This window comes from Quercus lobata, chromosome 2 (genome assembly GCF_001633185.2).
Source record: "Quercus lobata isolate SW786 chromosome 2, ValleyOak3.0 Primary Assembly, whole genome shotgun sequence".
Classification (NCBI taxonomy): domain Eukaryota; kingdom Viridiplantae; phylum Streptophyta; class Magnoliopsida; order Fagales; family Fagaceae; genus Quercus; species Quercus lobata.
The window spans coordinates 28415986-28436884 of record NC_044905.1 but is presented as its reverse complement, the minus strand read 5'-3'; the positions used below and the strand labels follow the sequence as shown (position 1 = coordinate 28436884).

The 20899-nt window shown below is 38.2% G+C and overlaps 2 protein-coding genes across 2 annotated transcripts; one reads left to right on the top strand and one right to left on the bottom strand.

Moving 5' to 3' along the window:
* Nucleotides 1–891: 891 nt before the first annotated feature.
* Nucleotides 892–1476, top strand: LOC115962476. The gene has a single exon (XM_031081324.1). The coding sequence runs from the start codon at nt 892–894 to the stop codon at nt 1474–1476; it is 585 nt and encodes a 194-aa protein (XP_030937184.1).
* An 11541-nt stretch (nt 1477–13017) lies between these two features.
* LOC115975201 (probable trehalase) lies at nt 13018–19001 on the bottom strand. The gene is made up of 11 exons (XM_031095902.1): nt 18334–19001; nt 17492–17611; nt 16686–16801; nt 16441–16541; nt 16238–16347; nt 15473–15545; nt 15223–15387; nt 15049–15136; nt 13958–14057; nt 13420–13633; nt 13018–13298 (listed from the first exon to the last, which is right to left on the bottom strand). Exons 1-11 carry the CDS (start codon nt 18975–18977, stop codon nt 13215–13217), a joined length of 1815 nt encoding a protein of 604 aa, XP_030951762.1. The 5' UTR covers nt 18978–19001; the 3' UTR covers nt 13018–13214.
* Between the last annotated feature and the right edge of the window lie 1898 nt (nt 19002–20899).

Genomic DNA, 20899 nt, shown 5'->3' with positions numbered 1-20899 from the left:
GGTTACCTCAGCGGTTCCATCAACCTACGTTTACCGTTCATAATGGTCAAACGGACCCCATAGAGCATGTGAGCCAGTTTAATCAAAGAATGGCCATCCACTCCCAGAACGAAGCTTTGACGTGGAAGGTTTTCTCGTCTAGCCTAGGACCTGTAGCGATGAGGTGGTTCAACGACTTGAAGACGAACTCCATAGATTCCAATAAGCAGCTACTCAAGCCTTTGGCTCTCGCTTCATTACAAACAGCAGGGTTTTTCTGCCTCTGAGTTCGTTGTTATCATTATCCATGCGTGAGGGAGAAACTCTAAAAGTATACTCGGACAAATATTGGGAAACGTATAACGAGATGGACGACAATTTAATAACGTCGCCATCAGCACTTTCAAAAGCGGTCTTCCAACCGAGCATGGCTTGAGGAAATCCTTGATTGGTAAGCCTGTCACCAACGTACGTCAACTTATGGACTGGATTGACAAGTACAAGAGAATGGAAGAGGACCAGCTGCAAGGGAAAGGAAAGGAGAAGGTCATCCCTCAAAAGAGGAGTGATTTCAGGTCGGATCGATACAACAATAACCATCCAAGGAGAGATTTTACAGAGCAATTAGGATCAACCAACACGCAGACGATTAACGCCATATTTAGAGAATCGATACACCAGGTTTTGAAAAAAGTCAAGAATGAGCCATTCTTCAAGTGGCCAAATAAAATGAACCACCTAGATTAGCTGGTCCGAGAAGGGAAACTGAGGCACCTTTTGCATCCTTCCAGTGGTCATCAAGGCTAGGCAAACCTAGAGCCCCGGAGAGATACATCCTTAAGACCTCCCATTGGCATGATAAATTTCATCCTTGTTGCTCCAAGAAGGACCGGCTCTTATCTTTCCAGAGTAATGTCTGTGGCTCGACTCTCTACCGAGGATAACAATCGGGAGTCCAAAAAGGCCAAGAGGGGAGCTTCACTTGTGCTGGGATTCTCGGACGAAAATAAGATCAGAACCATCCAACCCAACGACGATACTCTGGTAGTTACACTCAGGATTGGGGGATTTGATGTGAAGAGAGTACTGGTAGATCAAGGCACTGTTGTGGAAGTAATGTACCCCGACCTGTACAGGGGGCTGAATTTAAAACCTGAAGACCTGACGGCGTACGATTCCCCTTTGGTAAGTTTCGAGGGGAAGACCGTTACTCTAAGGGGCCAGATCAGATTGCCCATACAGACCGATTTGGACGTGGTGGAGGTGGATTTCATCATAGTCGATGCCTATTCACCCTACACAGCTATTGTGGCTAGACCTTGGCTTCATGCCCTAGAGGCTATCTCTTCTACACTACACCAAAAGGTGAAATACCCGTCGAAGGGCCAAGTTAAAGAGATTGTGGGGAATCAGACCATGGCCAGGCAGTGCATGGTGGCTGCCATCTCACGCCGACCCAATGTTAAGCCCTCGACCTCTACTGGAAATAGCTTATAGCAATCAGCCACCCCGGTATTGCCCGGTAGCGAGTCAACCGAGGAGGTAAAATGCGAAAATCTAGAAAAGGTAGCTGTTGGCGTTGATCCGAAATTTTTTTTTCAAGTTGGCTCGGAACTACCTTCCCAAGAGAAAGAAGAATTGATTCGGTCACTTAGAGAAAATGTGGATGTGTTCGCGTGGGATGCCTACGAGGCCCCAGGGGTTGTCCAAGCTTCATCTGCCACCACCTAAACTTTAACCCATCTGTTACTCCCAAGAAGCAACCACCCCGGCGCCTGTCGAAAGAGCATGCCAACCCTGTTAGGGACGAAGTGATGAAGCTCAAAAAATCAGGGGCTATCAAGGAAGTTTTCTATCCCGAGTGGTTGGCCAATACTGTAGTGGTAAAGAAGAAGAGTGGGAAGTGTCGAGTTTGCGTGGACTTCACAGACTTGAACAAGGCGTGTCCAAAAGACCCGTTCCTAATGCCTCGGATAAACCAATTAGTGGATGCAATTGTAGGTCATCTTCGGATGAGCTTCTTGGATGCCTTTCAAGGCTATCATCAAATACCATTAGCCTTGGATGATTAAGAAAAAACAACATTCGTGACTCCTATTGGAAATTACCACTACAAAGTGATGCCCTTTGATTTGAAGAATGCGGGATTTACCTACCAAAGGATGATGACTAGATGTTTGAGCCACAGCTGGGCAAGAGTATTGAAGTCTACATAGACGACATGGTGGTAAAGAGTAAAGTGGTGTCCGAGCATGTAGGAGACCTCGGAGTCGTTTTTGACATATTAAAGAAAGACAAACTGCGTCTCAATGCCTCTAAATGCTCATTTGGTGTTGGGTCCAGCAAATTTTTGGGCTATATGGTGACTCATAAGGGAATTGAGGTGAGCCCAGATCAGATTAAAGCAATTCACAATCTGCAACCTCCTCGAAACCCCAAAGAAGTCTAGAAACTCGCTGGAATGATCGCAGCTTTGAATCGGTTCATTTCCAGATCTGTGGATAGGTGCAGACCTTTTTACCTCCTGATGAACAAATGGAAAGGATTTGAGTGGTCTGAGGACTGCGCTTTGGCCTTCCAGCAACTTAAGGAATACCTATCACGGCCACCCATCATATCCAGCCTTGAGACCGACGAGGTTTTGTTCGCTTACATTGCGGTGGCCCCTCATGCTATAAGCTTGGTGTTGATACGAATTGATGGTGGCATACAATGGCCAATCTATTATGTGAGTAAATCGTTGCATGAGGTCGAGGTGCGCTATTTACTATTGGAGAAGGCAATTTTGGTAGTAATGCATGCCACGCGAAAACTCCCTTATTACTTCCAAGCGCACACAGTTGTTGTTCTAAATTCGCTTCCACTTAAGTCTGTACTTCGAAGCGCTGATTACACAAGAAGAATTTCCATGTGGAGCACAGTTCTAGGGGCTTTCGATATCAAATACATGCCCCAGACCTCCGTCAAGAGCCAGGTCATCGCTGATTTAATAGCCGAATTTGCCGAACCCCCAATAGAAATAGTAGCAAATGAGCAAAACATGGATGAAAAATTGATTGACACAATCTCCATGCAAGGACCCTCACTCTGGAAAGTGTACATTGATGGCGCAGTGAACCAAAGAGGGTCTGGGGTGGGACTAGTTCTAATATCCCTTAAGAAGATTACCATAGAGAAATCATTGAGATTAAGGTTCTCGGCCACAAACAATGAAGCCAAATATGAGGTTTTATTGCAAGGAATGGCCATGGTACAGAAAATGGGGGGAAAGACAGTGGAATTGTTCTCGGACTCGAGATTGGTGGTGGGACAAGTGAAGGGTGAGCTAAAAGCTAGAGATGTAAGCATGCAGGAGTACTTGAGTCAGGTCAGGTGCTTGCAATCGGATTTCAAATTCTTTGACTTGTCACATGTCTTTAGGAGTGGAAACACGCATGCAGATTCATTGGCCACTCTTGCCACCTCCTCAACGCAGGGTTCACCTTGAGTCATCCTTGTTGAGGACTTGTACAGGGCAGATGTAGTTAAGAAGGACATGGTTCGAATCCATCAGGTTAGAGTGGGTCCGAGCTGGATGGATCCTATAGTGAGCTTTCTTAAAGATGATACACTACCTAAAGAGAAATTAGAAGCTGAGAAAATATGAAGAAAAGCTCCTCGATTTTGGCTGTTCGAGGACCACAAGTTGTACAAGCATTTCTATTCTGGGTCGTATTTGCTATGTATACATCCCGAAGCATCAGAGGTACTACTCGAGGAGTTGTATGAGGGAATTTGCGGGAGTCACACAAGAGGAAGATCTCTGTCACACAAGAGGAAGATCTCTGTCCCACAAAGCCATCACTCAAGAATATTGGTGGTCGGGTATGCAGAAGGAAGCCCAAGAATACGTCAAGAAGTGTGATCAATGCTAGAGGTTTACTCCAAACATCCACCAACCGGGAGGGGTCCTTAATCCTCTCTCCAGTCCTTGGCTGTTTGCTCAGTAGGGCTTGGATATTGTAGGCCATTTCCCTAAAGCGGCAAGAAATAAGAGATACCTATTGGTCGGCACAGACTATTTCACCAAATGGGTCGAAGTCGAGCCCTTGGCCAACATCAGGGATGTGGATACTAAGAAATTTATCTAGAAGAATATCGTTACTCAATTTTAGGTCCTTAATACCCTCATCTTGGATAACGGCCTTCAATTTAATAGCAAGGTCTTCAGGAGATATTGTTGTGACCTGGGAATTACAAACAGGTATTTCACTCCGGCCTACCCCCAAGGAAATGGACAGGCCGAGGTTGTTAATAAGGTTATAGTCAATGGGCTGAAAAAGAGATTTGATGATGCGAAAGGAAGATGGGTGGAAGAACTGCCACATGTCCTGTGGATATATCGGATTACACCACGCCGGTCAATAGGAGAGACTCCATTTTCCTTGACTTATGGGGCCGAGGCTATTATCCCCCTAGAGACTAGCTTCCCAATGCTAAAAACGAGTACCTTCACTCCGAGCAACAACGACAACTGCTAGGAAAGAGTTTGGATTTAATTGAAGAAAAAAGAGAAAGGACAATGATCCAACTAGCCTATTACCACCAAAAACTCAAGCAAGGGTATGATGCCAATGTGAAGCTACGGCCACTAGCACTAGGAGACTTGGTGCTGAGAAACGTTTTGGGCAGTGCCAAGAACCTGTCCTGGGGAAAGCTGGGGCCCAACTGGGAAGGTCCATATCGTATCACTTCAGTAACAGGAATAGATGCATATTATTTAGAGGACTTAGATGAGAAAGCTGTACTCCGCCCATAGAATGTAAATAACCTAAGAAGGTATTATTATTAATAAAAGATGTTTTGTTTGCACTCTGATTTATTGTAATTGCGTGTCATGCGATTCACTACTATTCAAGTATTAGACAGAACCAAGGTCTTGCATAGCTCATCGGACCACAAATCTTGGGGAAACTAATAACTTATGGCAACTATTCAAGTATTAGACATAACCAAGGTCTTGGATGGCTCCTCAGACCACAAACCTTGGGGAAAGTAATAACTTATGACAACTATTCAAGTATTAGACAGAACCAAGGTCTTACATGGCTCCTCGGACCACAAACCTTGGGGAAACTAATAACTTATGGCAACTATTCAAGTATTAGACAGAACCAAGATCTTGCATGGCTCCTCGGACCACAAACCTTGGAGAAACTAATAACTTGTGGCAACTATTCAAGTATTAGACAGAATCAAGGTCTTGCATGACTCCTCGAACCACAAACCTTGAGGAAACTAATAACTGATGGCAACTATTCAAGCATTAAACAGAGCCTAAGTCCTGTATGGCTCCTCGGACCATAGGCTTAGAGGAAAGTAACCACTTCTGATGACTTCTCAAATAACAAACTGATCTTAAAATGCATATATGTAAAGGTTTAAACAGGACTTAAAGCTAAAACAGACCCAAGGCAAATTTAAGCTTGTATTTATGCGCAATATACAAACTGTCTGCCCCTTTTTGCTCTTTTCCACATGATATAAACCTATGCATGTTAGTCTTCATTACCTAAGGTTCAATTCACAACTTTACTCTTGACACGTAGTCAGATTAGCAAACAAAATATTATTGTAAACTCTAATTAAAGGCACAGTTACATCAACTTAGAGCTATGCAATAAAATTCAAATCACATCAGGCAAAAGAACAAAAGATGAAAGGAAAAGCATTCTTATTAAGTAATAAAGATAGTACATTACGCATGGACATTATGTCTTTAAAAAAAAAAAAAAATATATATATATATATATATACTTCTATTACAAATGATATTACAAAGGAAACCCTAGGGGCTAAGCTTCAGCAGGAGGGTCTTCATTTTGGCTTGGCTGAGAAGAAGGAACATCCTTGGCCTAGGGGTCAGCTTCCTGGTTCTCAGCCTCTGCTGCCTTCTCCATGGTGGCATCCTTTGACTTGGCAGAGAGTTTCTTTCCTTTGCCCTTCTCCCCCTCGGCTCCCTAGCCTTGGTCACCAGCATGGCTAGATCCCTTCGTAGTTTCAGTTAAAGGGATAGCATCTGGGATAGCCATAGGTTGCTCGGAAGATTCTAGGGCATCAACAGGGACTTCCCGAATCTCTATGGGATAGAAGACGCTTCCAGGTAACCTCCAAACAAAGTCTGCAGGGACACCTACAACGCTGAGAGCCTTGTCCCATGTCACGCTGCAGTAGTCCCTGCATACCTCTGATAGCTCCTCGGTAAGCCTTACTTGCGGTTTCCTCCATGCCAAGTTGGTATGCAGCTCTCTTCTCGGCCTCGGCTACTTCCTTGGCCAGCTAGGCTTCCTCCTTGGCCTTCTGCAACGTGGTTTTGAGATCTAAGACCGTTTGTCTCTCAGTGGCTGGATTGATCTCAATCACGTGCAGCTTCTAGCGCTGATCCTCAGCTTGCTTCTCTACTTTTTTCAAGCCGGCCTCAGCACTTAAATGAGCTGATTGTGCCTCCTTCAGCTTCTCAGTTAGCTCGTATTGCTCCTGCTTGATAGCTGCTAGTGTTTTCTCAGTCTCGGCGCGAGAGAGGGCTTCAACATCGACCTACTTGCGAGTGTCACGGTACTGCTCTTCGGCCACAAAAATTTGCTGAGTAATCTGCCCAAAGGTCATAAAACAGCATGGGTTAAAACAAAACACGATTCAGCATTTATGTTTGTAAAGGAATAAGTTGCCTTACCATCACAAGGTCCCTCTTCAAGGACAAGAAGAGGTCATTTTGTGAGAAACGCTTATAAGCGTCCATGTCCTTGGGAAGGAGTATGGGCTGCTCCAGGGCTTCAGCTATGTATCCTGCTCGGCCCCTCTAATATTCTCGGACAGAGGCGTTCTAGGGAATTGGTGCCCCATCCACCTCGAGCCGAGGGCTCCAAGTACGCTGTGCCATGCGTACTTCAGCTCTGTCCTGCTCCTCACGGCTGTCTATGGACTAGGACCTCTTGTCCTGAGGCTCTTGGACCACCTTTTGATGCTTTGTCCCCTGCCGAGGACCCACCTCGCCTTCCTCGAGCGACTCAACTGGCCTTTTCTTCTTTAGGTCGGGGTTAGGCTTTAGGCCGAGGTCGGCGGGAACTTGTGGAGGAGCAGAAGGAAGGTTGGAAGGAGCTTGGGACTTAGGGGGTGCTTTCGAGGTTGACCCCTTGCCCTTGGCAGCCATGAGCTCCCTTAAACTCTTATTGCCTTTGTTCAAGGCCATGTTGTCTTCCTCTTCGTCGGAGGAGTTATCCGAGCAGGCGATCATAAGAATGAGGGTGCGAATGCCAGAATTCCTGTTTGACTCACCCTCGGCATCCGAGAGGTCAATTAAAGGAGCCTTTGGGTTGCTTTCTTCGAAATGGAATTTGTTTATCTCCTCCTCTAATGAAAGGCGAGATGAGGCAATCCCTTCTTCAAGAAATGCTGCCATTTCGAGAAGGTTTTATGGAGGTGGTTGTGCAACTGGTGGAAGGTTTTGTGGAATTGGCAAGGCAACCGGGGGAAGATCCCTTTGAGCCAAAAACCCTGGCTTAGAGACATCGATCCAAGCTAACCTTGAACTCCCAGCTCTTATCGCTAAGCCTATGTCCTGAAAGGTGTGAGACAAAGGCTCGTAATCCAAGATCAAGTAAGCGGCTCGCAATTGTCCGTCCTCACTCACAAAAATCTCCGACCTTAGAAGGTAATTAAGAGCTTGGACGTTGGTATGGCTGAGCTGCGGAGCAACGTGAGCTTTATCTACAAAACATCTGAGAAGGAAATCATGGTCAGATCGCCAAAAGAATATTTTCTACCAAAAGAAGATGAAGTGTCAAGTAAAAAGAATAAAGCTAAAAGGCTAAGTCCCTTTCCAAAGGGACTGATCCTTAAGGTACCACACCTGGATCTCCTGCCCGAGTTGGACAATGAAGACCATCGCTCCATTCCCCTGAGGCAATCAGGTAGTCATCCTTCATACCCTTATTGGACTTGGGGAGACAGGATATTAGCCTAACGATCTCGGACCAGGATTTGAGGTAGTAACCCGCACTGGCAAGCTTGTGGCACTCGTACATATGAACCACATCGTGCCACGTGAGCCCTAAACCCATCTGCTCGTTAAGGGCATCTACGCAGCCCAAGACCCTAAATAGGTTGGGGGCGCACTAGTAGGGGGTCAATCTATGGTTAATTAAGTAGTTTCTGATTATCCTACCTATGGGAAGCGTCATTCCTCCCTCTATGAAAGCAATCATAGGAATGACGACTTGACCCATATCTTTATCACTCAGTACTCAATCCGGGCGGCAATATTCTAAAACTACTCCTTGTAGAATACGGTACCTAGCCCTAAAGCCCTCCATACCAACCGATGTGTCTACTAAATGCTTGAATTTACCCATCTAGATAAACTGAGAGGCTGAAGAGAAAGGCCGAGAGGAAAAAGGGTAATGTAAAGAAATGAAAACTTACGGATACTCGTATGACAATCTCTGAAACTTTTAGAGATTTTTTTTCAAAAGAAAACTTCTTACAGGAAATGACTACGGTAACTCAAGAGTTTGGTGCATTTTATGAAGACTAGGCGCTGGAGTTCTCTGAAGTTCTTGAAGATTCGTAAAAAAGAGAGGGAAAGGGGATTCCTTCAAGGGTTTATATAGAAGGAGAAGATGGAAGGGAGTACTCCCGCTCAAAATACTAGGAGAAATGTCAGCCATTGGATTTGCGTTTCGGCGTTGGATGTGGGGGACACAAAGCCACCTGGAGTAATTAATAGCGCCTCGTAGACTACGAAGTGTCAAAAACAATCATGAGGCATATAAAACCGCACTCCCGCACGTGTGAGTCAAAAATTGGTTGATCTTATCTCTTAAAAATCAAAACCCCACTTTTTCTCCTTGGAGGGGAGGGAAAAATCGGAATTTTAAGGGGCTATTGTAGGGACTAGGGCCCAAAATAATGTACTGGGCCGTTGGGCCTTGGGCCTTGTCCAAGGACACTAACAAGTCCGAGGAGGAGCAAAAAACTATCAAATGATTCCTAGTAAAAGTCTCATAAGCGGGAGATGAAGGGAAGGACATCCGAGGAGGAATTCCTCCTCGGACACGATGAATGTAGTCCAAGTATGCACTCTAGCAATAGAAATGTGCCCCATGAACATGTGAGAGGGAAGGAAACTCAAAATATCTAAGGAAAAACTGCTACCATAGTATTAAATGCATTGCAGCTACTTTTCTGGCCGCATTAATGTGGAGAGGACCTCTAAACAGTGCTGCCTTGGCTACCACAACTCACAAAAGGCTGAAAGGGGTGTCTAATGGGATAGACACTCAAGTGGGGATTCGGATGATCAACAAGTGTAGGGTCAAGATGATCAGAAAGAAGCTATATAATGTGGAAGAACCCCTATGAGAAAGGGATCGGAAAAACAAAGAGAAAACACTGTAGCAATTTAAACTATTTTAGTATCCAACTGTGATCAATATACAAGAATTGTGGTCTTCTCGGACTGAAAGTCCATGGACATCAATATCTCTTATTTGTGCTTGATTGTCTTTTAATCCAATATTAGTCATTATTCAATTCATTAGGATCTAGTTCTTTGACCCATTCTCTATAAATTCATTGGACCAAGACTTCATACAATTTGAGCTTGAGCCCCAAATTTTAGCCCTTCATAAATGATGAAAAAGATTAATTCAAAATTTTTTTTAACAAGATGTAGGTATAAAATAAATTGTTGAATCAATTAATGAATTTGCAATATAAATGAAAAAGATTAATTTAAAATTTTTTTTCAACAATTTATTTTTTTCAACAAATAATTTCATTAAAAGATAATTTCATTGAAGCAAAATCCAGATTCACTCAAGTAAAACAATAATGGAATCTGAAAGTTTGCTTGTCCCTCGCTCAAGCGAGATCGTTAGAACTTTTTTTTTTGGGATACATAATAGAAATCTATTTTAGCCTAATATAAGTGTATATGTATATAAAACTCTCTTCTGGAGACTTAAATCCCGACTCTTGCCTCCCCCCTCACCCCATAACAGGGACCAACCCAGGATTTCAAGTTGGGGGGGCTGGAAAAAAAAAAAAAAAAAAAAAAAAAAAAAAAAAAATTCAAATACACGTCCGTATTAATAAACTATCAATCAAGACAAATACCCAAAAATCATTGTTTCTTAATATATTAAGATACAATCATCTACCAACAAAAACAAAAGACATGAAACACTATTGTTTCTTAATATAATCATCTATAAAAAGGTAACTCGACGCTCTTTCAAATCTTCAAAATCATCTACGATTGAATCCAAACTAAATATTGAAGCTATATCTTTTTCAATGTATAACATCAAAGAGTCTGTCAAAAAATCATTTTCCATTTTGTTTCGAAGGTTAGTTTTGACAACTTTCATAATTGAAAATGCTTGCTCTGTAGTAGCAGTAGAAACTTGAAGAGTAAGCATAAGTCTCACCATTCTATAAACAAGTTTGTAGTGTTCTGAATTTCTTGTTCTCACTAATCATTAACACAACTCAGATAAACTTTTCAATTTTTTGAACTCTGGATCCTAGACTACATTATGCTCAAAATGATAAAACTCCTTCTTCAACACTTGTTTGTCATAATCTATGAAATCTTGTGGATTGAAATTCTTTACCAACAAACAAAGATTAGTACTTTTGAAAGATTTTAATGCCTCCCGAGGTTCTAAAGCTAAGCTAAGCCTAAGTAACTTCATTGCATTTTCATTAAACCGATGATTTAGTTCCTGTAGTTGAGAATCTATTGCAGTATAAAAAATATTTACTCGATAATGATACTCAATTGTAACGTTATCTTGCTGATTACAAGCTTGATCTTGCCTCGCAACATAACAAGCATTCATATCTAGGACATCAATGCAATGTTTCTCACAAAATGATAACATGGTGGTGAGTAAGCCATTCCATCCATTATCTCTAAATTTTTGGATAAGTGCTTTAGTAGATGAAACTAAATATATGACATTTAAAATGTCTTGAGATTGACTTTACAAAGCTTGACAAAGTTTATCAGTGATCTTCATACTTTCCTTCTCAAGATGCAAGATGAAGACAAATTCAAATGAAGTTAAACCATCATAATTTGACTCTGCTTCTGCTGGATGTTCTCCATCAATTGCATCATCAATTATATTTAGTAAAACTTCAACAGTTGAAGTAAACATCCTTAATAGACATGGCAAACGGGCGGGTCGGGTCGGGTTCGGGTCGGGTCAATCGGGTTGCGGGTTGGGTCGGGTTGACCCGTATTTTTCACATGAAATTTTTTATTTTTTATATTTTTTATAAAGAAAACAATATGTATTTGCTATTTGGATAGTTATGTAACATATTACTTGATACAAAATGCATTATTTTGAATTCACTACTTATATCAAAAATAAACTCAGCTAAACTTATTAATATTTATTCAATAATTTTAAAATTATACAAATCCTAACATTACTATTTAAAACAAAACAACACAAAGATAAGTAAAACAAATATACAAGTTTTATTTTTACACAATATCAACATTCCAAAAAAAAAATTACAAATGACTTATTGGATAACTCATTTGATAAAGAATAAAAACATATAAGAAAGTTACAATTTTAAAAATTAATTTTATAATCTATTATCAATTGTGGTTGACACTCTATTTCAATTTGATATATAAATTAAAGCTTGATTGCTTACTTATTTATACCTAGTCTCTTTTATGAAGATCATATAATTGTTAAGCAACACACACTCTAGGAAATATCATAATTTATTTTGAAAAACCGTTTATTTTGAACATAAATTGTTAAAAAATAGATCTAAGCATTCATAATTTATGCTAATTTGATACTTTGGCTTTACTATTTTCACACTTGTGAATGCGTCTCACAAATATCTACAATTTTAAATCTGTTTTTAACTTTACTGTAACCAGATTATCTTAGCATGTATTTTGCTATTTGATATCTAAAAATCTTTACTCATTACAGAATGCTCAACCATTTATTTTTCAATTAATTTGCATGCAGTTATGTAAATGTATCAATTGTTTCCTTAAAACTCACAATAAACAATTAAACCAATATTGTCTTAATTTCACTATTTTTTTTTACCCAAAAAAAAAAAGTTTTAAAAAAATGGTTCGGGTTCGGGTCGAGTCGCGGGTCGGGTCGGGTTGACCCGCACAAAACACGGGTCGGGTCACGGGTCAACCCGTTTTTGCTTCGGGTCAAAAAATCGGGTTCGGGTCGGGTATTTTTCGGGTCGGGTCGGGTCAGAAAATTTTGACCCGTTTTGCCATATCTAATCCTTAATAAGCTAGAAACTGATCTAAAATGTGAACTCCAACGTCTTTCTATAGGTCGTTGTAAAGTGTCAATTTAATTAAGTTCACATCCAGTCTCAAGCTCTTCCAGATCAATCAAAAGTGCTATTTCATAAGCATTGACAACCTATTCTTTAAATTTTCCACCAAAAAAAAAAGGGCTTGGACCCCCTTTTAGTTTAAATCTTCGAGATTTCTTGGAGGTGTTATAGGTTTTGGCTTGTGTGGATAAAGAGTTCCTGGAGGAGATTCACTCGAGGAAGATTTTAGAGGATTTAGGACTACTGTTGTAGGAAAGCAAGCAAAACATTTTCAAAGGTCCAACAAGAAAGTCAAGCTATACAAAAGTTATACAAGTGGAATGTTGTAACTACTTTTCCTATATTGAATTTTTTACAGAATTGGGTGCCTGGAGTGGGTTTTAATTGAAGAGGTTTTTCTTTGGTTTTCTACTTCGTTATCAAATCTTGTATCTTTGTTTTTATTGCTTTCTTTGTATTGCCTCTAGATTCGGTATTTCATAATTGGGGTTGAATTATCTGTTTGTGTGGATTAACTCATGATAAGCGCTTGATGGATCATTAAATCCAATAATTCCTCTGCACTGTTCATAGACCAAGCAAAGCACAAAAATATGTGAATAGTGTTTGTGAATAGTGTTTTGCCTTTAAAAAAAAAATTTAACTACAGTGTTTTCAACAATAAGTTTTCAATTTTTAGCAAATAAACAGTATCCAAACAAAGCCTTAGTAGAATACATCTTTGGTTTCAAGATTATGGAGCAAATCACTCTTATTTGTTGCTACAGTTTTATTTGCTGTTGGCTTCTCATAATGAACAGCATCTTTTCTAAGGAGCTGCTAGTGAGGCCATTCAAACTACAAAATCATTAGCAATCTATCATCTGGTCCTGAGGCCATCCAAACTCCTCTAGAAAAGCCAAAACAACTCCATTTGACCAGCCAAAACCAGTCTGCATTGCAACATACCCCAAAAAAGACTTAGATCAGAAGGAACAAACTGATAGGCTCATTTATTGTGTAATAAGAATGTTTTCAACACAAATATTCTTTCCACAAAAGCTTAAGACATACCTGGGGTACATATTTACCACCACCTCCAAATTCTCCACACTTTTCCACATTATATTTTTCATGCATTTTGCCTGTCTTCTTGTAGGCAACATAGTTGGTTCTGATCCACCTCATAGCAATGTCTTCAGCTACTGATCTTGCTTCTTTTGATCCAGATCTTGCTAGGCCTTCAACTATCATGTGCTGAAGTGGAGCCCAACCATTTGGAAAGTCCCTGTAGTACAAGTTCTATATTGTCTTAGAAAATTAAAATTAAAGAAAAAAAGTATTGTAACATGCAAATATTTCCTCCATTTCACAGAATCCAATGATTATTTCATTAATTAGATATATGCATCCTCACTCTCACAGTATATAGGTTCTATAGTCGTGTGGAACACCTTGTGAGAGGGAGGATGCATATATTTGATATATGAGATACCTTCTCAAACAAAACCTCCGGCCCCACCCACTTTCTTTCTCTCTTCATTTCTTGATCAATCAAAAATTTATCCTAACATAGAGATCAAATCATGGGGATTTTAAAATGGGTACTAACCATTGTTCTCCTGAATTCATCAAAGAAGTTGCAATTCCGTAAGGACAAAGCAGGCCTGAACCTTGGAAGCTTTTCATGACTTTCTCCACCAGGGAAGTATCTTCATACAATAAAAGCATTTTTTGGTACTAATAAATGTTAATGTTGCAGAACTAATCTGCAACCAAAGGTCCAAATCTAATTATATATTTCATATTTTTATATCCAAGAAAAAAACCCATGCTGAACACATTATAATAATCAGTAGTGGTTTTTTATCCTTTCATGTTGCAATAACTGTCTTAGCAGTTCACGCCAACATAACCTCACTCCCAAGAAAGTTTTTTTTTTTTTTTGCAAAAATTGAAGAAAATGTGCACTCTTTCCCTGTTCTAATTGCAATTACACATGAACCATAACTTCGGATCAATGCTAGTAACCTGTTAAAAAACTAAACCCCAACAGAAAAATAATGCTGCTCTTCATATTACCATCTGTCAGTCAATCATATATTGTTTAAAAATAACCAAGCTACTAATTAACAGCTCCATGTTTGCATGTTCACTAGCCTAAGTAAGCTGACATGAACTAAAGTGCTAATTCTAACTATCAAATGAGTTAAGATTAAGTCAATTGTAACTAAAATATGGTGGACTGGAGATATGGGTGTGTTAAACTAATAACAGAACAATTTAAAATAACTTTCCAGAACATGACAGATTAATTTCACATATTAGCATGAATTCAGATTAAAGTAAGCGGGAATTTTTGAAGCACTTATTGAGGCCCTAGAAGCGGGAAATCAGAGCTGTGACTCAAAATGAATTAGTTCTAGTTTTTCATTTGATGAGAAATCTATTATATATTGCTTTTCTTTGACTTTCTTTCTGATTAAAAAAGATCAACAAATCAACGGGCTCATCAGCCTCAATTAGACACAAACAGATTTAGCTCCAAAGAAAGATACAGCTGATTAAAATGAGCCCAGTTTGGACCAGAACAGCTGATATTATTTGCAGTTCAAACTTGCATTATAAAAGCTCAACAATCTCAACCCAAACCTAATTAGCCATGCTTGAACCCAGTCCTGGTGAACATTAAGAGTCACAAACCTGAGTAGAACGACTCAACCCACAAAGGAATGAAGTTTGAAGCAAATACACTCTGCTTCTGGTTACAAGCTTCCCATGTTTGACATCCCTAAAAGTATCAAAATGAAGAATCATTAGATCTGCAGAAGAATTAATAACTGTCAGACACCACAAACTTTTGCATCAAGCTACTACCTTGCATGTGCTATCATTGAGCCAGTAATCAAGCCATTGTCCCACCTCCTCATTCCAGAAAACAGATTTGATTGCATTCAGTCTGGACTGAGAAGCTTCGATGAAGCTCGTAGCAGTGCTATCATCTCCAGTAACTTTTGCTAAGAACGCAATGTCTAGCTCCATCTGAATCAACAAAGTACCACAGCTCTAGACATGCTAATTGGTTTCTAATTTCAATGATTCTATCTAAAAGTGTTCTGAGCCATACCTTAAGTATAAAAGTATTTAAGTCAACAGGTAAAATTGTTGTTGTAGCCAACGTGGTAAAATCCGAGGGATTCCTGAAACATGAAATTTGAAAACTAATCATAACTTCATCAATCAATTTGTAAGTATCCAAAAAATCAACTTTGACAAGCATTAAGCATTTCAAATTTTTGCTATGGAACCAAATAATTCTACTGGTTGAATTAAAAATGGGGAAGAACACATTTTCCAATGTGACTTCGTTTTTCAGGCTCATTCGTCCTAGGCAAGCACTCACCCGCCAACACTTTCTTTACCCATAGCTTTCAAAAAGACAACTATTTTGATGTGAGGAAGCTACTTAAGGGCATCCCACTGTACAGTGGACTATACAACAAAATTTTATTAAAAAAAAAAAAAAAATCAACAATCTAATTCAGATACCCATGCTGAATCAGATTGTGAGAAGCTCATGAAATACAGGAAATGATGGTACAGAAAATCTAATGGTTGTAGGAATACCCAGAATATCAAGTTTTGGTTCTAATCTAATTTGAAATTGGCCACAATTTCAACTGTGTGGAAGCTGGAAGGTGAGCATGTGTACTAAACTAATCTCATATAATTCTCAAAATATACATAACACTTTTCTTTTTTCTTTTTTTTGATAGGAAAATATACACAACACTAAAATTTGAATATCAACTTTGATATGGAAAACAGTAAAAGATGTAATCAGGATTAGTAGTTTTGTAAGGGAGACTAATTCTCAAGAGCAAATTATTACCTCATCCACCTTGAGCTGAAGTCCCAGCCAGATTCAGCAGTCGAAGCCAGTTCATGGTAAAACTGCTGTTTTTCAGAAACATTTGAGATCTTGGAAGCAAATTTCTTGTCCTGTGAGATGAAAATACCTCTTATGTTATCCACCATTTATACTTCACATATAATATATCTTATGCTAAGGCATGTAAGCAGAAGATAACACACTTTGGTTGTAGCTTCAGGCCTGGGTTTGTTCCACATTGCATAATACCGGTTTAAAGTATGGTTGCAAGATTGAGAATCTTGAATGATCACCTTATGTATATCTAAAACAGAAGTCAGGTAAAAAAGTTATAAAAAAAGGGTTTCTGCCACAAAATAAAGCTAAGAAAGATACCTAAACACAATTCCCCTCCAAACTACAAAGCAAAGGCAAGTAGAGAGTCATCTAAGTGTGTATCTCATAGTACCTGAATTCCAAAAGCAATACTCTTTGAGCAGTGCAGGGAGAGATTTTTTAACCAGTTGCATATCACCAGTCTTATTGTATATCTCATAAATCATAGCACTCAGAAGGGGAGGCTGGCTGCAAAGATATCCCCAAGTTTGTAATTTAAATCCAATTATATAAGCAATTAGAACACACAAGAATTTGCTATAAAATGAGATCTATATGACACAATCCCAAGGGGATGAAAAACTAAAAAGATAAAATTTTAGAATCAGTTAATTAAGTGACCAAGTGCTACACACATGCTGAAAGCATTAACGCCTAAACTAATATAATGTGAATGTATATGTGTCCTCATATCCTTCAATTTGAGATAAGTGCTCCAGTATTCATTTTATTTATCACGAAGAGAAAGAAAAGACAGTTTAATTTTAGATTCATACTGTATCAATGGACTATGAAATTTGGGAAGAATTTTATGTGCGGCTTTGTATGCTTTTAAACACTAGTCCCTCATTATCCATACTATGAATGCGTCACTATTTACATGATAATCATGATAATGGTTGTGACATGAAGTTCACCATGCATCAAGCTTGGTGCCTATCAAGAAATTGAATGACAAAGAATTATTAAAGATGCTACACAGAAAGAAAATGACAAAGAAACCTGGCAGAAGAAAAAAATAATGATATGTAATGCAAGTAAGAGTTACTATAAATGTTACATTTACAATGAGGAGAAGAATCACTATCGGCAATGTGGAACACAGTAGCACCATAAATACAATATAACAACAGAATTAGAAAATGAAAGAAGAGTTACCTTCTATTAGTGTAATAAGCCCTTCCACCATTAAGAACATATCCATACTCTTCTATGAAGTAAATAAGATTAGTCACAATTCCTTTTGCAGTCTCATACATCTTACTTGCTAGCAAGCCCCTGCACCACAAATAAATATCAATCTTAACCCCATTAAGGGATGCTCCTATAGCTACCTTTAAACCAAATAATTCAATCCAAATTGGTAAATATTACGAAATAAATGAAAGAAGTAGTAAGATAAGAACTCTAAATTAGACAGAGTTTCACAGAAAAAAGCTCTTGCTTTAACCGATTGACCAGCATTGATGCTTCAAGAAAACTTGAGCATGAAATGCAGAAACTTTCACAATTACCATAAGTTAGAGGGCAAAACTTAGTACAATTCCTTTGGTGTTGTACCTTAAGTTTCCAATAAATTCAACCATGTGATTATATTGGCCAATAACCATAAGGTTGAATTTAATTATTTTCGGGAAAGATAATACTATCTGTGTCACTTTGGTCAATGAAACCATATGTTTGAATTTAATTAAAGAACAACGACTCCTTTATTTCATCGGAAATGAAGAAAGTCCAATTCATTAAAAAGATTTAATTTCTTGGATCTAACTGTTTATAGAGTGTACACTGGATTCACCTTTAAATTTGTAACATTTCATATACTATGAAGTGGATTCATTTCAAATGTAGAGGACAAGTAGAACACTTAACGAAATGTATCACAATTCACCCAAGTCAGAATTACCAGAACTAACCAGCCTATTCAGAAAAAAGCTCAAGGGACCACCAAAAAATAGTAAAAGAAAAATGCAAAACCAGAAACAAAAACAAAAACTAACCGAATAACCCAGTAAGAATCCCAGTAATAGATCTCTCTAAACCTTGACCCAGGAATCATGACTGGCTCAGGCAGAGGAAGCATACTATGCAACTCTGGTCGCTTCTGCACTTGATCAGAGACTTTCCTACTCAAACTCTTCCATAAAGCATGCACCTCCAAAGCCCAGGCCCTCACTTCTGGGTTCTTCACCTTTGGCAAGAACCCCTCAGGTTCTGGGACAAAATCCACTGGCTCACAGTACACCATGTCATTCCCTGCACTCTCAAAGTACTTCTCTATAAACCCTTTCAAATCCTCAGCTGATAAAGACCCATTTGCGGACTTTGGAAGCTCGACAAAAGCGTCCTCAGTGGTTGGCAAATCGAATTTCAGTGACAGATCAACGTAAAGTTTTGGGTCAAAGTTTGTTTCTCCAAAGGTGTTGAGAGCGGTTTCTTGGAGACGTTCAAAGAAGCTGACCAAAGGGGTTGTGGGGATCACAGGTTCTATGTTAGAACTGCAAGGTGACAAAGATTCTGAGACAGACATTGTTGTTAGTACAGAGTCTGAGATAAGTAGCGCAAGAGAGAGTAAAGAGAGTTCTTTAAAGTTCAGAGCATGAGAGTATGGCAGTATGAAATAAGGTTTGAGAATCTTTGTCATTTTGTATTTTGTATTTTTTTTTGTGCCGAATTTTTTGTTGTTTCTAAAGGAAATTTCAAATATATCGTTTCCCAATTATCAAAATATATATATTAAAAAAAAAAAAAAAAACTCATTTAACCCGATTATGATCTCACAAATTTAAATGACTAATTTTATGATTAGCATAAGGGATGTTTTTAAAATTTTAAATAATACAAAAATATGTACAGAGTTAAATTCAAGAAGTAAAATCTAAAACATACCAGGATATCAATTAAAAAAAAAAAATTTGTCTCCAATGGAATGAAAGGAGTATAGGCTTGTATAGCATAAAAGCATGAACGAATAAAATGAAATGAAAAAAAGAAAGAAGTTTTTTTAATTTTTATTTTTTTCTAGTGTGATTGAGTATTTAAACTTTTTAATTTTATTATTATATCATCCATAGTTTATTTACTTTTTTCCCCCTAAGTAAGAGTTGCCTTCATTTTATTTATGCTTCAGAAGTTTTTTTTTTTTTTTTTTTTTTTTTTTTTTTTTTTTTTTTAAGTAAATGGAATGGAGCATGATTTATTTTCTCTAGTGTGCTTGAGATTTTATAAAAAAAATAAATTAAAAGGAAATAAATATATAGTTTTAATATTATACCATTCACTTTTTTTTTTTCCTTTCTCAAAACAAGGATAAAATTGATATTTACCTCCATCTAAGTGAGTATTCCTCCAATTTTTGGAAATAATATTTAGGAGAGAATGAAATAGAGTGAGCATTTCTTCATAGTTATTCTATTCATTTCTAATAGACTTTTAAACTAGGAAGGAGAGAGAATATATATAATTATTTTCAGATTATTTTTTTATTAAAAGACGCTTATAATTCATTTTATTTCATTTCTTTCTCTCTCTCAAATGAAAATGACTTTTACTTTTAACAAGAATGAATAAAATGAATTGAAATGAAATGAAATATAATTTTATTTGAAATGAAAATAGTTTTTTACCATTCCTTTTGAATTCCATTCAATCCTCTAAATCTCCACCATCCAAACAGGCTGTTATGGAAAGCAGAAAAGGTATTGGGTTGGACTCCAAAAGATGAGTTTGGAGGTGATGAAAATTTTAAGTGAGAAGCTTGTTGAACTAGCTACCCTTCAACGTCATATGGAGGATATGATGAAAAAGTAAAAGCAAAATGTATGTTTAGGTCAGTTCTGTCCAAAGCTTGACCTCCTTAAGTCCAAGTGTTTTGGTTCAGTCTAGCCATTCAGGGATTGTCTGTGTCAGAAATAAAGATAAATACTAATGGTCGGTGGAACAACTTGGATCCACCTCACGGGCTACATCTACAATATAGAAGTGCACATTTTACTATGAAAAGAAACCTTATACTAAACTTAAATGAAGTTAAATAAAATATCTTGCAGTTGAACAAGAGATTATATTATACATAATGTATACTCTTAAAAATTGTGGGGTAATTACTTATCTTTTTATTAAAGTTTGTGGTATGTCTTTGTATTAAACTTTATTATCTCTCTTTTGTGTGTGCGTTTATTTCTTAAAAAAAGAACAGGAGATTTTGAGTTCGAACTCCACCTATACAAAAAAATAATTGCTCATAAAATTCCTTATTATCGAATAAGAAATTTGGATTCAAACTTCATTTACACAAAAAATCTAATTGATGTCTTAATATAATACTAAAGGAAGGCAACTTGGGTCAAGTGCTTCCAATGCACTAGACCCGTTAGGATGGAGACATGTGTCCAAAAATAAACACGTGTCACAATTCCAATGGGTCCAGTGTTGTACACTAAACCTAATCCAGACTCATACTAAAGAGTAATCATACTAAAGAGTAATCATCAAAAGAATATAGAATGTTGTATCTATTAAAAAAAATTAACAAATCAATAATCAAACATTGGTAGAAGGTTTTGT

Bases quoted from the DNA above. Each gene is read 5' to 3' on its own strand.
- LOC115962476 (XM_031081324.1), top strand. From the start codon at position 892: ATGTCTGTGGCTCGACTCTCTACCGAGGATAACAATCGGGAGTCCAAA.
- LOC115975201 (XM_031095902.1), bottom strand. From the start codon at position 18,977: ATGACAAAGATTCTCAAACCTTATTTCATACTGCCATACTCTCATGCT. The intron at 16,802-17,491 runs GTAACTCTTCTT...ATATCTTTGCAG, and splicing joins GCTTATTACACTAATAGAAG to CCAGCCTCCCCTTCTGAGTG. The intron at 15,546-16,237 runs GTAATAATTTGC...TTCATGTTTCAG, and splicing joins TTCAGCTCAAGGTGGATGAG to GAATCCCTCGGATTTTACCA.